We start from the raw sequence: 17,197 nt of genomic DNA on the forward strand, positions 1-17,197 counted from the left end.
TGAGTAATTAGCAGTTTCTTACTTTAATTTTGCACACCAATATATGGTTCAAATGGCTCTGAGCACTATGGGACTCAACTGCTGTGGTCATAAGTCCCCTAGAACTTAGAACTACTTAAACCTAACTAACCTAAGGACAGCACACAACACCCAGCCATCACGAGGCAGAGAAAATCCCTGACCCCGCCGGGAATCGAACTCGGGAACCCGGGCGTGGGAAGCGAGAACGCTACCGCACGACCACGAGATGCGGGCACCAATATATATTAACTGAAGATTCACCTCTGCATGCTGCAGACAGTACCTTGAGGTAACATTACCATCCTATTTGGTCCATCTGCCTCTCCCAGAAGAATGGCGCACCTCTAAGCTTCAGACGAAACGTCCACCGATTCCTGGATGATGTTCTTCCTGGGCGTTGGGTTGACGGACGGGTCCGGTGGAATGGCTACCTACCTTTTCCTGTGCCAGCACATCAAGTGTACAGGGTACGCGAACGCACCAAGAGCATTAATTAACCTGCAGAAGGATGACACCAGAGCCGGTACAGAAATACAACAGCGACATTACGGCCAGTGTCCAGCAGTGTCCGTCGTCACTAACACGGCGGTCGGTTTGAACACGTACACATTCTTCACTAGAGGTATGTGTGAACAGCTATTCGGGATGGTGGTTTCAGGCCTTCCAGGTCGCCATTGGCCGATGATGTAAAATTTTGACTGTACTATTAAAGCACATCTGTAGCATGCGTTCGTCTTTTTGTATTTCCGCTGTTTCCACTAATGACGACGTTGTCCTATGAGCCAAGATCATTCAATCCCCAATGTAGGTTTTATCCTCGGGGACATGGAATTTGCCCCAACCTGTATTTTCTTATTCCATTTTGAAACCGGAGTGTTCATTAATTTTGAGCTGCAGACTTTTTTGATTCACAAAAATAGTCCGGAAAAGTAAGAATTTTACAAATGAGAAAAACATGTTCCGAGGTATAACATGGGTTCATACCCAGGACCATACTTTCTACTAAACTTTTGAAATGTTACAGTCGATAAAATCATCTAAATAGAGTATTTAATAATCTATTTGTTACATTATCACTCTACTAGACACCAGTAATCAGTAAATGAAATAAAATTAAGTAAGTTCAAAAACCAGTAACAAGTTAAATACGTTTTGAAATAGGAGGTATTGGGAACTAACACAAGGTCCGTTTTCAAAACACGTGAATTATTATCGTATTAAAAGTACAAGTAGAAGAGCATCTTCCTATTCAATGTGCACGACCGATGAAGTGTGGCCTAACCGTCCATAAATTGTACAATTATTTTGTAAAATATATAGAATGTTGAGGGTATTAGATTAGGAAATAAGACACTTAAAGTAGTAAAGGAGTTTTGCTATTTGGGGAGCAAAATAACTGATGATGGTCGAAGTAGAGAGGATATAAAATGTAGACTGGCAATGGCAAGGAAAGCGTTTCTGAAGAAGAGAAATTTGTTAACATCGAGTATAGATTTAAGTGTCAGGAAGTCATTTCTGAAAGTATTTGTATGGAGTGTAGCCATGTATGGAAGCGAAACATGGACGGTAAATAGTTTGTACAAGAAGAGAATAGAAGCTTTCGAAATGTCGTGCTACAGAAGAATGCTGAAAATTAGATGGGTAGATCACATAACTAATGAGGAAGTATTGAATAGGATTGGGGAGAAGAGAAGTTTGTGGCACAACTTGACCAGAAGAAGGTATCGGTTGGTAGGACATGTTCTGAGGCATCAAGGGATCACCAATTTAGTATTGGAGGGCAGCGTGGAGGGTAAAAATCGTAGGGGGAGACCAAGAGATGAATACACTAAGCAGATTCAGAAAGATGTAGGTTGCCGTAGGTACTGGGAGATGAAGAAGATTGCACAGGATAGAGTAGCATGGAGAGCTGCATCAAACCAGTCTCATGACTGAAGACCACAACAACAACATAGAAATCCACCCATCATAAAATTCTCTAACTGAAGAATCTACAATTTTTTCCAAATAGCTTTAATATATTATACGGCAATTAAATGTGTTGAACTAAAGAAATTACAAATGTTGCTCAATAGACAGCGTCATCTCTTACAACAAAAACTGATTATGTCGTCCACTGGTGTGTATTGCTCAGTGTGATTCTAAAGTCGACCACTAAATTGAAACACCTAACGGGAAACATGATGTGTGCCTAGGTACACTATCCTCAAGGTACACTTCCCACCTCACCTGATTGCTTTCATGTGACCTGCCACGGATTGATCTCATGTACCAACATTTTCTTCTCAGTCTAGAACTTACAGCCTACGTCCTAATTATTTGCTAGCTGTATTCAAGTCTTTGTATTCCTCTACAGTCTTTACCCTTTACAACTCCTTCTAGTGGCATGGATACTATTCCTTGACGTATTGACAAATGTGCTATCATCCAGACCTCTCTTGTTATCTGTGTTTTCTATATATTCGTTTCCTCACCGTATCTCACGTGTAGCAGTCACTGGAAGAGCTCCTTTATCTGTCAGGGCTCTTCTGTTGCCGTACATATGAGGGTTGGAACTTAAATAGTGGTAACACTGCTGTGGAGACGCTATGCAGTGGAATCTACAATTGTCGCTGATAGCACACATTGTTGACATACCTACCCTACCTCCGAGCAAATGGACTCACCCTTTCAACGTCACCGGCGTGAGCACAATCAAGGGAAACACAGTCACTTGTGAGCGAGCGGTCTAACGTAACTGTGTCACTATGCTTTCGAAACAGGAACAACGGAGTTGGATCATGATTGAATGAGCCAGAGTTTGTACAGCACGACAGTGTCATCAAGGTCTTCAAGGGGCGTGCGGGGAATCGGCATTGCCGTACACAACAGTGGCAGTTGGGTAAAAGCCTCCAGCGAAGGTTGGCAAACTGTGGTAGACATGCATCAGGCAGGTCGTCCTAGCGTCTCTGAAGGGGAAGTGCATGCTGTTGGCACGTTAGTGGACAGTGATCGAGGCCATACGATTCGTGAGCTCGCTCACGAAACCGGATTAGCGCATACGACTGTGCTTCGCATCCTGAAGGAACGCCTGGGCATGCGAAAAATTTCATCACGATGGGTTCTGCGTGACTCGACGGAAATGCAGAAATGGATGCGTTACGAAGCTGCTCAGACGCACTTGGAGCGATATGAATGCGAAGGAGAGGTTTTCTTACGCCGTATCGTAACACTGGATGAGACATAGGTCTCATCGTACGAGCCAAAACTGAAACGCCAATCCAACGAAAGGCGTCATTATGGGTCGCCGCGAAAGTTGAAAGTGCGTCAGAGCTCCAGTATGGTGAAAGTCATGGTGATTCTCGTGTACGATTGCGATGGTGTTATCCTAACGCATTACATTCCTCCACGGCAGACCGTCAATGCACAGTATTACTGTTAGTTTTTGGAGCATCACCTGCGACCAGCTTTGCGAAAGACTGGCGACACATTCTGCGCAACCCACCCATCATTTTGTACGACAATGCGCAGGCGCATACAGCGCAAGCTGTGGTTGCTCTGTTCGGTCGATGGGGCTGGGAAGTATTGTACCTTCCACCATACTCCCCGGACTTAAGTCCTTGTTACTTTGATTTTATTCGGAAGATGAAGGAACCACTTCGTGGCATTCGCTTCAGAACTGTTCCAGAAATTCGACAGTCAGTAGACCGCTCCATTCCCACCATCAATAGAACAGGCTCTCTTAACGGTATAATACACCTTCCACATCGCTGGCAACAGGTTCTACACAACGCTGGTGACTGCTTTGAAAGACAGTAACAGGTGCTAACATGTAACTCTTTTGTATCGGTTGTGAATAAATAGTTGTCACTATTTTAAGTTTCAACCTTCATATTCATGTGACAGCGAAGCTGATTACTATATGAACTTTCATGAACTTGGCTGTATCTTCATTTGTGTGGCCATGATGTGTCTTGTTCCTTTACGTTTAGCAAGAAGAACGTTAACAAACATTAGTGGTGCTGTATTTTGTCGTACTGTACGCCAATAAGTGCGTGATGATGGAAACCAATATGAAATTAGACCAAATACATGAGTGCCAAATGCAGGAATACCTCCAAAACATAGAAAGAAACAACGCTTCCAGATATAAGTGGAAATTAAATAATAACGCTACCAGTGCATATCCGCAGTTTAGGTACCCTCAATAATTTAGTGCTTTCTTTGCGTGTTATTATCCATATCTTAAGCTTATCCGTAGTTCCCTCCGCCGAATGTTTCATTTCTTCACATGTTAAAATTGATAAAAGAAGACCTTGTCATATTGTCTTATACTTTACACTAGTAGCATGAAGGTTACATATGAAAATAGAAGCAGTTCGTTATAAATCATCACAATATAAAATCTGTGTGTAAAAGCTGATAGTTCAGGGACTTAATTTATACCATACATGAAGCTTTATCCTTTATTTGAGACTAAGAAAATGTACATTCCACATGAATAACAAGAAACCTTGTATCAATTAACAGTATCGGGTCAGGATTCGAGCACCCAGTTAACGCAATGAAAGATTAACCATATACCATGCAATATCGTTCTCAAACGTCGCCACATGCAGGTACTGAGATACTGCTCATTCACTTGGATCGGTAATCGGACAGGAACACAAACATTAGAGGCATAAGTCTCGGCAATAATGAGGTCATAATACACTGAAACGCCAAAACACTGGCACAGGCATGCGTTTTCAAATACAGAGATATGTAAACAGGCAGAATACGGCCCTGCGGTCGGCAACGCCTATAAAAGACTACAAATGTGTGACGAAGTTGTTAGATCGTTTACTGTTGCTCCAATGGTAAGTTATCAAGAATTAAGTGACACTGGACGTGATGTAATTGTCGGCGCACGAGAGATGGTACACAGCATCTCCAAGGTAGCGATGAAGTGCGAATTTTCCCGTACGATCATTTCACGAGTGTACCATGAATATCAGGAATCCGGTAAAACGTCAAATCTCCGACATCACTGCCGCTAGAAAAAGACCCTGCAAGAAAGGGACAAACGACGACTGAAGAGAATCGTTCAACGTGACAGAAGTGCAACCCTTCCCCAAATTGCTGCAGATTTCAATGCTGGGCGATCAACAAGTGTCAGCATGCGAACCATTCAACGAAACATCATCGATATGGGCTTCCGGAACCGAAGTCCTACTCGTGTACCCTTAATGATTAGACGACCCAAAGCTTTACACCTCGGCAGGGCCCGTCAACACCGACAATGGGCTGTTGATGACTGGAAACGTGTTGCTTGGTCGGACGAGTCTCGTTTCAAACTGTATGGAGCGGATGGACGTGTGCGGGTATGGAGACAATCTCGTGAATCCATGAACCCTGCACTTCAGGAGGGGACTGTTCAAACTGGTGGAGGCTCTGTAATGGCGTGGGGCGTGTGCAGTTGGAGTAATATAGGACCCCTGATACACCTAGATACGTCTCTGACAGGTGACATGTACGTAAGCATTCTGTCTGATCACCTGCACCCATTCACGTCCATTGTGCATTCCGACAAACTTGAGTAATTCCAGCAGGACAATGCGACACCCTACTCGTCCAGAATTGCTACAGAGAGGTCACAGGAACACTCTTCTGAGTTTAAACACTTCCGCTGGCCGCCAAACTCCCCAGACATGAACATTACTGAGCATATCAGGGATGCCTTGCAATGTCGTCTTCAGCAGAAATCTCCGTCCCCTCATACTCTTAGCGATTTACGGACAGTCCTGCAGGATTCTAGGTGTCAGATCCCTCCTGCACTACTTCAGACATTCGTCGAGTTCTCGCCACGTCGTATTGTGCACTTCTGCCTCCTCGCGGGGGCCCTACACGATATTATTCAGCTGTACCAGTTTCTTTGACTGTGCAACTTAATTGTAGCTATACTCCGGGCGAGGTCGCAAAGTTTATATAAAGATGGAAGAGATGCCGTATTTCACACACTATTGAAGAAAAAGCTGTCAACAGAGACGTTTTTATTCTTCCTAAGGACGCCATTCATTTAAAGAAACGAAAGAAGGTTGTAGTTCAGTGTGCCGTCAACGACATTATCATTAGAGCGCTGGCTCTGAGGCATGAGCTGAAGGAAACTGGTCTCTCCCTTTTAAAGGAACCATCCCACATTTACCAGTGTAAGGAAACTAAGTAAAACATAGATTTGGGTGTGGACAAGCGATTAATTCTAATTCGGCTTTAAAGCGACTCTAATGTCTTAGCCAGTCGCGTCGCCTGATTTGGTGGAATTGAGAACGTACGTATGAACGGACCACAAGCACTTTATTGTTGTCGAACCAAGGGGAAATTACCTGTGAATCTGGTCAGTTGCATTACCATACCGTTGTAGTAAAATGTCCAATTCTAAACTGTTATCGCAGTGTGGCTTGCATGCTGGTGTATAAAGTGCTTTCGTAAACTGTGCGTTTATTATTCCATCAATCAAATCTAATATTACTGTCCCAAAAGACATAAGTTTTACAGCACATTATGATCAGTAATTACATCCCCTGAACAGAGAAAGCTTTCATCACGTTACAATCAGTAAATTTCACATTCTCTACAATGTATCCTGTTAACTATCGTTTGTCTGGAATTCGTTAGATCCATAAACGCCCATTACAGTGCCACAATACGCACCCCGTTATCCACTATTCATGGAACCTGCTCCAGACACCAAAGACGATTTTGAAGCCCCCTGTAGATTACAGCGAAGTGTCTCGAATCCGCACTGTTGACTTTTACAGAAAATTTTCTTACCAAGGTTCGACTCGCAACCCACCCTAATAGTGGGTAAATTCATTGCCTGCAGAAGATACAGCTCCACACGGTCGCCTAATGAACAACATACGAGCGTATGGAGTAGCACGACAACTGTATGCCTGTACACTAGAGTTTCTGGCAAACAGAACACAGCCTGATTTTCTGAACGAAGAAGAGTCTTCGGACTCCAAAATAACTTCGAGCATCCCCAGGGGAGTGTTACAGGACCATTACTTTTCACAATATATACAAACGTACAAGTGACATAGTACACAGCGTCGCACTTCCTATAAGGCTTTTCACAGATGATGCCGTTGTATACAGAGAAGACGCGACGCTAGAAAATTGTAGTTTAGTGCAGGAAGAACTGCAGAGTATCAACGCTTGGTGCAGGGAGTGGCAACTGACCATCAGCATAAACAGTTGTAATGTACTGCCAATACATAGACACACTGGAACAGAAAAAGGGGCAAGTGACAGTGGTGCAGAAAATACTCTCCGCGACACACCGTAAGGTGCCTTGATGAGTTTAAATGTAGATACAGAAGTAGAAGGTAATATTCCAGATTTGAGTACCCGTGCCTGACTCCTTCTGTCTGAAAGATGCAAAATAGCACACACTACACTTAAGTATAGGCCATACATTCTGCAAGGCACGCAATTCTTTTGTCATTCAAAATGACAACATGTGCTTCTGTTTGTGCCCAACAACACCCTCTCCCATCACACCTCTGTGGGTCGTTCTGTATTTACTTTCAGTACCTGAACATCAACTGATGTTCACTGCAATAGCTGTCAAAGATATCTGCCTACTCGTTCACACAGTAAGCTGCGGAGTTCAGTGATGTATACTGGCAAGCGTCGAGGCAAAAAAAGGTAACATGTCGCTGAATGTCACTGTAAATTCCTAAGACATCTATACTGAGGTGACAAAAGTCATGGGATACCTAATATCATGTACGACCTCATTTTGCCCGGGGTAGCGCGGCAACTCGACGTAGCATGGACTCGACAAGTTGTTCGAAGTCCCATGAAGACATACTGAGCCATGCTACCTCTACAGCCGAACATAATTGGGAAAGTGTTACCGGTGCATGTACACGAACTGACCTTTCGATTACGTACCGCAAATGTTCGATGGGATTCATGTGGGGCGATCTGTGTGGGCAAATAATTCACTCGAACTGTCCGAAATATCCTTCAGACAATTGTGGCCGTGTGACATGACGCCTTATCATCCGTAAAAATAACATTTTTCTTGGGAACATGAAGCTAAAAATGGTCCCCAAGTAGCCGAACATAGCCGTCTCCAGTGAATGATCGGTTCAGTTGGACCAGAGGGCCCAGTCCATCCCATGTAAACATAGCTCACACCATTGTGGAGCCTCTGCTGGCTTCCACTTGACAGTATGGGGGCCGTGGTTTTGTGTGGTCTGCCCCCCCCCCCCCCCTCGATCCATTCCATCAGCTCTCACCAACTGAAATCGGGACTCATCTGACAAGGCCACGGGTCTCCAATCGCCTAGGGTTCAGGAGAGTCACTGCAGGCGATGTCATGTTGTTAGCAAAGGCACCCGCGTCGGTCGTGTGTTGCATAGTCTATTAACGCCCAATTTCCCCTCACCGTCCTACGTGCCATAATGATTTCTGCGGTTATTTCACGCGGTTTTGCTTGCCTGTTATCGCTAAAAACTATACACAAACGCCGCTACGCTCGGTCGTTAAGTGAAGGCCGTCGGCCATTGTGCTGTCGGCAAGCTCTTGACAGTATGGATTTTTATTTTATTTTATTTTATTTTTTTTTTTTTTGTCCTCAGGCTACTAACTAGTTTGATGCGGCCCGCCACGAATTCCTTTCCTGTGCTAACCTCTTCATCTCAGAGTAGCACTTGCAAGCTACGTCCTCAATTATTTGCTTCACGTATTCCAATCCCTGTCTTCCTCTACAGTTTTGGCCCTCTACAGCTCACTCTAGTACCATGGAAGTCATTCCCTCATGTCTTAGCAGATGTCCTATCATCCTGTCCCTTCTCCTTATCCACATATTCCTTTCCTCTCCGATTCTGCGTAGAACCTCCTCATTCCTTACCTTATCAGTCCACCTAATTTTCAACATTCGTCTATAGCACCACATCTCAAATGCTTCGATTCTCTTCTGTTCCGGTTTTCCCACAGTCCATGTTTCAGTACCATACAATGCTGTACTCCAGACGTACATCCTCAGAAATTTCTTCCTCAAATTAAGGCCGGTATTTGATATTAGTAGACTTCTCTTGGCCAGAAATGCCTTTTTTGCCATAGCGAGTCTGCTTTTGATGTCCTCCTTGCTCCGTCCGTCATTGGTTATTTTCCTGCCTAGGTAGCAGAATTCCTTAACTTCATTGACTTCGTGACCATCAATCCTGATGTTAAGTTTCTCGCTATTCTCATTTCTACTACTTCTCATTACCTTCGTCTTTCTCCGATTTACTCTCAAACCATACTGTGTACTCATTAGACTGTTCATTCCGTTCAGCAGATCATTTAATTCTTCTTCACTTTCACTCAGGATAGCAATGTCATCAGCGAATCGTATCATTGATATCCTTTCACCTAGTATTTTAATTCCACTCCTGAACCTTTCTTTTATTTCCATCATTGCTTCCTCGATGTACAGATTGAAGAGTAGGGGCGAAAGGCTACAGCCTTGTCTTACACCCTTCTTAATACGAGCACTTCGTTCTTGATCGTCCACTCTTATTATTCCCTCTTGGTTGTTGTACATATTGTATATGACCCGTCTCTCCCTATAGCTTACCCCTACTTTTTTCAGAATCTCGAACAGCTTGCACCATTTTATATTGTCGATCGGTTTTTCCAGGTCGGCAAATCCTATGAAAGTGTCTTGATTTTTCTTTAGCCTTGCTTCCATTATTAGCCGTAACGTCAGAATTGCCTCTCTCTCACTTTACTTTTCCTAAAGCCAAACTGATCGTCACCTAGCACATTCTCAATTTTCTTTTCCATTCTTCTGTATATTATTCTTGTAAGCAGCTTCGATGCATGAGCTGTTAAGCTGATTGTGCGATAATTCTCGAACTTGTCAGCTCTTGCCGTCTTCGGAATTGTGTGGAGGATGCTTTTCCGAAAGTCAGATGGTATATCGCCAGACTCATATATTCTACACACCAACGTGAATAGTCGTTTTGTTGCCACTTCCCCCAATGATTCTAGAAATTTTGATGGAATGTTATCCATCCCTTCTGCCTTATTTGACCGTAAGTCCTCGAAAGCTCTTATAAATTCCGATTCTAATACTGGATCCCCTATCTCTTCTAAAACGATTCCTGTTTCTTCTTCTATCACATCAGACAAATCTTCACCCTAATAGAGGCTTTCAATGTATTCTTTCCACCTATCTGCTCTCTCCTCTGCATTTAACAGTGGAATTCCCGTTGCAATCTTAATGTTGCCACCGTTGCTTTTAATGTCACCAAAGGTTGTTTTGACTTTCCTGTATGCTGAATCTGTCCTTCCGACACTCATATCTTTTTCGATGTCTTCACATTTTTCCTGCAGCCATTTCGTCTTAGCTTCCCTGCACTTCCTATTTATTTCATTCCTCAGCGACTTGTATTTCTGTATTCCTGATTTTCCCGGAACATGTTTGTACTTCCTCCTTTCATCAATCAACTGAAGTATTTCTTCTGTTAACCATGGTTTCTTCGCAGCTACCTTCTTTATACCTATGTTTTCCTTCCCAACTTCTGTGATGGCCCTTTTTAGAGATGTCCATTCCTCTTCAACTGTACTGCCTACTGCGCTATTCCTTATTGCTGTATCTATAGCGTTAGAGAACTTCAAACGTATCTCGTCATTCCTTAGTACTTCCGTATCCAACTTCTTTGCGTATTGATTCTTCCTGACTAATCTCCTCCTCTTGTGATTCTTGAACAGGGTATTCGCTATTACTAGCTGAAACTTGTTACAGAACTCAATTAGTCTTTCTCCTCTTTCATTCCTTGTCCCAAGCCCATATTCTCCTGTAACCTTTTTTTCTACTCCTTCCCCTACAGCTGCACTCCAGTCGCCCATGACTATTAGATTTTCGCCCCCCTTTACATGCTGCACTACCCTTTCAATATCCTCATACACTTTCTCTATCTGTTCATCTTCAGCTTGCGACGTTGGCATGTATACCTGAACTATCGTTGTCGGTGTCGGTCTGCTGTCGATTCTGATTAGAATAACCCGGTCACTGAACTGTTCACATTAACACACCCTCTGCCCTACCTTCCTATTCATAACGAATCCTACACCTGTTATACCATTTTCTGCTGCTGTTGATATTACCCGATACTCATCTGACCAGAAATCCTTGTCTTCCTTCCACTTCACTTCACTGACCCCTACTATATCTAGATTGAGCCTTTGCATTTCCCTTTTCAGATTTTCTAGTTCCCCTACCATGTTCAAGCTTCTGACATTCCACGCCCCGACTCGTAGAACGTTATCCTTTCGTAGATTATTCACTCTTTTTCTCATGGTAACCTCCCCCTTGGCAGTCCCCTCCCGGAGATTCGAATGGATTGCGGAATATTGAATATCCTAAGGACTCCCTAATCTGAATTTCCCATGCGTCTACACTATGTGATGAAAACTATCCGGACACCTGGCAGAAAATGATTTACAAGTTTGTGGCGTCCTCCATCGGTAATGCAAGAATTCAGTATGGTGTTGGCCCATCCTGAGCCTTGATGACAGCTTCCACTCTCGCAGGCATACGTTCAGTCAGGTGCTGGAAGTTTTCCTTTGGGGAGTGGCAGGCCAGTCTTCACGGAGTGCTGCACTGAGAAGAGGTATCAATGTCGGCCGGTGAGCGAATTTACTGTAGAGGCTAAATGTCTCCACCACCTGCATTTCAATTTCATGGCGGTCGTAATTACTTCTTCTACTTCTTCTACATACACTATACTTTAAATAACAAATATTCACCTATAATCTTCAAGACTGAAAGTACTTCTAGGGTCCAAGTATGCACCGACTACACCGTAGGAAAGAAAATTATAAAAAGTCCTCCAGATATAGTGGCTTTCAGAGGGACATGATATTTTTGGGTTCTTCGTCATAATTACTTTGCGAAGTACCGAACTTTTGTTTTGATCTCTACGTTATTGGCCGAACACATGGAGAGCTGTGTGTTATTAATTAAACAAGAGAAATAAAATTTTTGAACTAAGGTCCACTTGAATGGCTCTGAGCACTATGGGACTTAACATCTATGGTCATCAGTCCCCTAGAACTTAGAACTACTTAAACCTAACTAACCTAAGGACAGCACACAACACCCAGCCATCACGAGGCAGAGAAAATCCCTGACCCCGCCGGGAATCGAACCCGGGGTCCACTTGAAGTCACGTAATTTAGCTACGTTATTGGCCGAATACATGGAGAGCTGTGTGTTATTAATTAAACAAGAGAAATAAAATTTTTGAACTAAGGTCCACTTGAAGTCACGTAATTTAGTCTGCTAACACGGCTACTGCTAGAGCTACGAAAACAGACGATAGTTAAGAGAAACAAATGTGCGTCTGTGGACAGTAAGTGAGGTCCACGACATGTCAGCAGAGCACACTCGTCAGGTAAATAGGAACAGGCGACGACCTAAAGTGGTATCTATCCCTGCGTTCAGGGCTCCAGATGCATTTCTTCAATGGCAGACGACTGAGAGGTAGAAACCGGTTATGGAAGAAAGTTTCTTCAGTAGTGCGTCATCGAAAATGATTAGATATCCTAGCGTAAACCCAAATTCTCAGCAGAATTTATCGCTGCGTAAGGTCTTGACCATATTCTTTATGATCATCCGTCATACGTGGACTTCAGGATGAGCGGTCACTTTGGCCATATCAGGGAAGAAATTGACTTGTCTTCATTCTAGGTTCAACCCTTGCAACACTTTTAATCATCATCGTCATCATCACCATCATCACATGTATGACACAAAAAATTAACTTGCTCAGAAAAATTACTTAAGCTAAAAAGTTACACATGTCGAGCCCGCAAATGTAGTAAACCAGGAAATATTAAGTTATAAGCTACACGGAGCGTAATCATGTTAATGTTCGCAAGTATTCAATGAACAGAAGACGAAAAAAAAAAAAAATACCAGCCTGGCAAGAGTCAAAACCAAGAATATAATTTTTATTAAGATATGGATTTAGTAACTTGCTTTGGCTGATTCCCTAAAGCAAATGCCAAAACAACGCCTATCATCGAGACAATGAATTATGAAGGACATTGCAGAAAATTCTCTGAACGATGTGACAAAACTATTTTCGCATGTGTGGCATATTTCATAAATCTCAACCACTAGTAAGATCTTGTGCTGTGAGTATATTTCTATCAGGAAGCATATAGAAAACATGACATTGCTGTGACTCAAATTTACTCTTAAGTTGCGATCGTAAGTCTGTCTCAGTGAACTACAGGGAAATGATGTAGCAGCTGCAATGATACGCAACAGGAGCCCTAAGCGGATGTGTAGTTTACGGCAAGGACACTTTGTACATTGGCAAGAAAGATGACCCAACAGCGACAGTACTTTACTCGCAAAGTCGCTTAATATAGTCACTTGAAAGACGATATAAGGGATACCTCGCCTTCAATGAACTCGATATCGATCATAAAAGTTCCCAAAGAGCAAAAAATTGAAGTGGAAGAATGACTTAAACGTAAGGAGTGTAAAATACTTCTTTATGAGTTGATCGGTTTGCTTTGGTATATACAATTAATTAGTCGGCCCAGATTTCAGTATTGAAGTCTGAAAAGTCTTGCAAGAATTCAATATTGCATGATAGCCACTAAAGGAAAGAATTCGTGTTGATAAATTATCCATGTTTAAAAAAAAGAACTGATGAAATCTTGACAGACAGAGGGCAAAAAGTTATTCTGTTCGATGTATGTCTCTTCCCTCTCCCTTCGTCTGTCCACTACTCTCTCTCTTTCTTTCTCTTACTCTCTGTGTCGCTCACTCACTCTCACAAGAACTCACAGAGGCAATTTTTCTTCTAACTGAACGTGAGGTGGACAAACACCGTACAGCATTATTTGTTTACAAATCTAGTTGAAAAATAAAAGAAACACAAAACAGAGTAAATTGCTTGATCTACGACTAATGTTTCATTAACTACTGAAGTTGTATAGTGAAACGAGTATTTTCTTGTAGTGTCGAGAGTCTTAACACTTTTTCTTACCCCTTATATTGAAGCAACAATGAATGCTTCTCTTATGCGGAAGTACTTTACGTAGAGAGTTCAGGAGATTAGAAATGTCAGAGTGTGTTGACACTTTATCAATATCTGCAGTGAAACGTTTCCTAACAAAGATGAAAATTGTGTGGCTTCTGCTACAGCGCAAATTTCGCATCGTTACTCGTAGTATGCGAGAGAACGACACAAAGTGTGTTTTCACAGCTATTTTATCTTTTCTAGCAATTTTGATTTCCTCAGGAGTTATAGCCTTTGTATTTGAAACATTTGTTTTATTCTGAAAAGTAGTATTTGTGAAATAAGCCATATAGTCAGTGTCAGTCACACAAACGCTCGCACACAAACACACACACACACACACACACACACACACAGAAATGGATCAATATTGTAACCATTATGCTTCATAAGAAAGTAGTTGAGGAAGTTACAGAGTAGAGCCACTATTTTGAATTATTACTTTGTCTGGAATTAATCGATTAAGTTTTTGATCTCTTTCTCCTTCAGTCTGTACTATCAGATAGTGACACATTCTGGGATGAATGGGGAATCACGCACCACCAGAACTACTCCCGGCAACCTCGGAAAAAGTGTTCAGATTTTCAAACTGGTGAAACGAAGAAGAAATACTTGTCCATGGATCATATATGAACTGCCTTTTCTTTCTGCTGACGGTATACGGTGGGAATATAGGCTTGAAGATCAGAGCCGAAGAAAATGTAAAAGAAACACTCCAGAATGAAAGTAGAAAAATTTCAGCAAGAGTTGGCAACACCAGTTGAAGGACATTTGAGCTTCGAGGACGAGAAGTAAAATAAATTAAGATAACGGTATCAACAACCTTTACAGATTTCGTAAACTATACACTGGATTTTCAAACTCAAGGTTCGACTTATGGCAGTGAAACCTAGCTAATTCATATCAAAATGATGTAAAATTAGAGGGTTTTTACAATGATCAAAGATGAATGTTAGGATTTAATAGAACAGACTGGAAAAAAATTAATTAAGCAACAAGGTGAATAAAAAGACACAATTATGAAGATGATGTAGGGGAGGTTGTAATATTTAGTACTAGCTCTTTGCTGAGTTCCAAGAGATCTGAAAAAAACCGGACCGACGCCTAGACAGAAGGTACGTCGGAAAGAATACAGTAAATAACATGGATCTTTCAGCCGTAAGCAACGCTGCATGGGAAAGTCTACGCTAGGCTGTTATCGAGTGGCAAATGTCAAATTGTTCATCATGAAGATACAATCCTTCAAAAACAACATTTGGCAAAGAAGACCTACAATCGCCTTTGCGTATAACTGAGACTTCGGGTCCATATGACTAAGTCTGAATCTGTTGAACTCAACTGAAACCCGCTATGTAATGTTTCCTTCTATACTGAATGCAGATGGCATTACTCGTACCTACCTCGTGTGGCTGTGATGAAATGCTGATCATTTGCATATCCAAGCTTGTAGTCCACATTATGTCAGTTTGGCATTTTTTGCGTGCTGTCTTCGTGCTATTGCAGTTTGAATGCCAACCGGTGTAATTGCTGCACGTGATTTTAGCGGGCAGAAGACTCATTGTCTGGCACAAGACACGTGGTCCACCGGACAATGTATTCGAGGCCACAATAGATCTACTTCGCTATTACTCTCACGAGTGGAGGGCTTTGCTCTGATATAGTTACTTCGCTCTAAAAGTCGTGTATCAATCGTTGCGGTTTCAGTAGCAATGTACGTTAAAGGATCTCAGGTGACGATTAGCAACGAGGGCGATTATTACAGGTACAACTTTTTGTTCACACTCACCATATAACTCTCGATGCAGCTCCCAAATCCATACACATACAGTCTAATCAAAGCAAGTAGTTACCCTCACTTTCTTCAGTCCACTTAAAGCAATGAGGCGTCTGTCTAGGTACTATCACAGACAATTGAGAAACCTGAGTTTAAATTTATACTTTTGAAATTACTGTTATGTGGATACATGCATGTGTGTGTTGAGTACGTACACCCATCGATACGGGACTCAAGTTAACAACGTCACTTTTATGGGGTGCATCCATGAGGCAGGGGCTGACAAACGGGTCTCACATTTCGCAGTTTTTATTGGAAGATATTTCACTATTACGTGTACGAGTAACTATATTATTTTGCCATACACTCTAACCACATTATAAATCTTATAATTATTACATCAGTTGTTAGGTATGCGGTCGTTTCGGTAACTTGGCGGAACAGTATATTATTCAAAGTAATGCTAGCCAGTTTATGTTATACAATTAGTCGGTAACGTTACACGATTTCCGATTTATTTCAGGTCTGATCTTCGTATTGTTGCCTTAAAACACGTCGTGGACGATAGAGAAATGACGTGCTTTTGTATGTTTTCATGCGGCGTGCGCAACTTACCTGGAGCAGGTGTGACGCTCCCGAGCAGCCCAACAACCAGAAGGGCGTCACGAGGCCACATGTCAGAAGCAGACCGAGCGGAGGAGTGACTCGTTCTCTATCTGCCAGAACTCGTCAGATAACCTCCCTGTCCGCTCGACAGCGTCATTTCGGTGTTCTACCGCCTGCCTGCATCCGCTCGCCACACGTCAGGCGTACAGCAACACAGTTAGTGACGTGACGTCGGTGGAAAACACCTGCTGTGACGTCAGCTACGAAAGCCGCGCGCGTCCTCGCAGAGACGACCACGTGCCGACGGCCTCGCCAGCGGTCGGCGCCGCAGTGACCGCTCCGCTGCGATCGCAGGCGGCGCTGTGTCGCCGGCCGCCGCGGCGCTCGCACCAAGTGCCGGCTGCGTGCGCAGTGCGCATGCGCGCAGGTACGACGCGCGACGGCGTCACTCTCCTCCTCCCGCCGTTTCTGTCTCTCTCTCTCCATCGCTCCCTCTCTTTCTGCTCTCTCTCTCTCTCTCTCTCTCTCTCTCTCGACATTTTTTCTACCACTGGTCTGCCCGTTTCGGAGAGCCCCTGTCCTGTCAGCAGAGGAAGTTAATGGTCTATTGTTCAGAATCAAATGCCTTTACCACATCGGGGCGAACAAAGATCGAGCACCCATTTATTTCCATTTGATTCGCCCGTAATACGGTAACATTCCGACGCGCATATTGTTCTGTCCGTAGACGGCTTGACAA

At 43.0% G+C, this 17,197-nt stretch overlaps 1 protein-coding gene across 1 annotated transcript in view; it reads right to left on the minus strand.

Annotated features, from left to right (window-relative positions):
• LOC126177795 (locomotion-related protein Hikaru genki-like) overlaps positions 1 to 16,804 on the minus strand; it is a 590,640-nt gene extending 573,836 nt beyond the window's left edge. The window contains exon 1 of the mRNA XM_049924482.1: positions 16,468 to 16,804. Coding sequence (XP_049780439.1) covers positions 16,468 to 16,528 — 61 coding nt within the window. The 5' untranslated portion in view covers positions 16,529 to 16,804. The remainder of the gene's footprint in view (positions 1 to 16,467) is intronic.
• Between the last annotated feature and the right edge of the window lie 393 nt (positions 16,805 to 17,197).

The sequence above is a fragment of the Schistocerca cancellata genome, chromosome 1 (genome assembly GCF_023864275.1).
Source record: "Schistocerca cancellata isolate TAMUIC-IGC-003103 chromosome 1, iqSchCanc2.1, whole genome shotgun sequence".
NCBI lineage: Eukaryota > Metazoa > Arthropoda > Insecta > Orthoptera > Acrididae > Schistocerca > Schistocerca cancellata.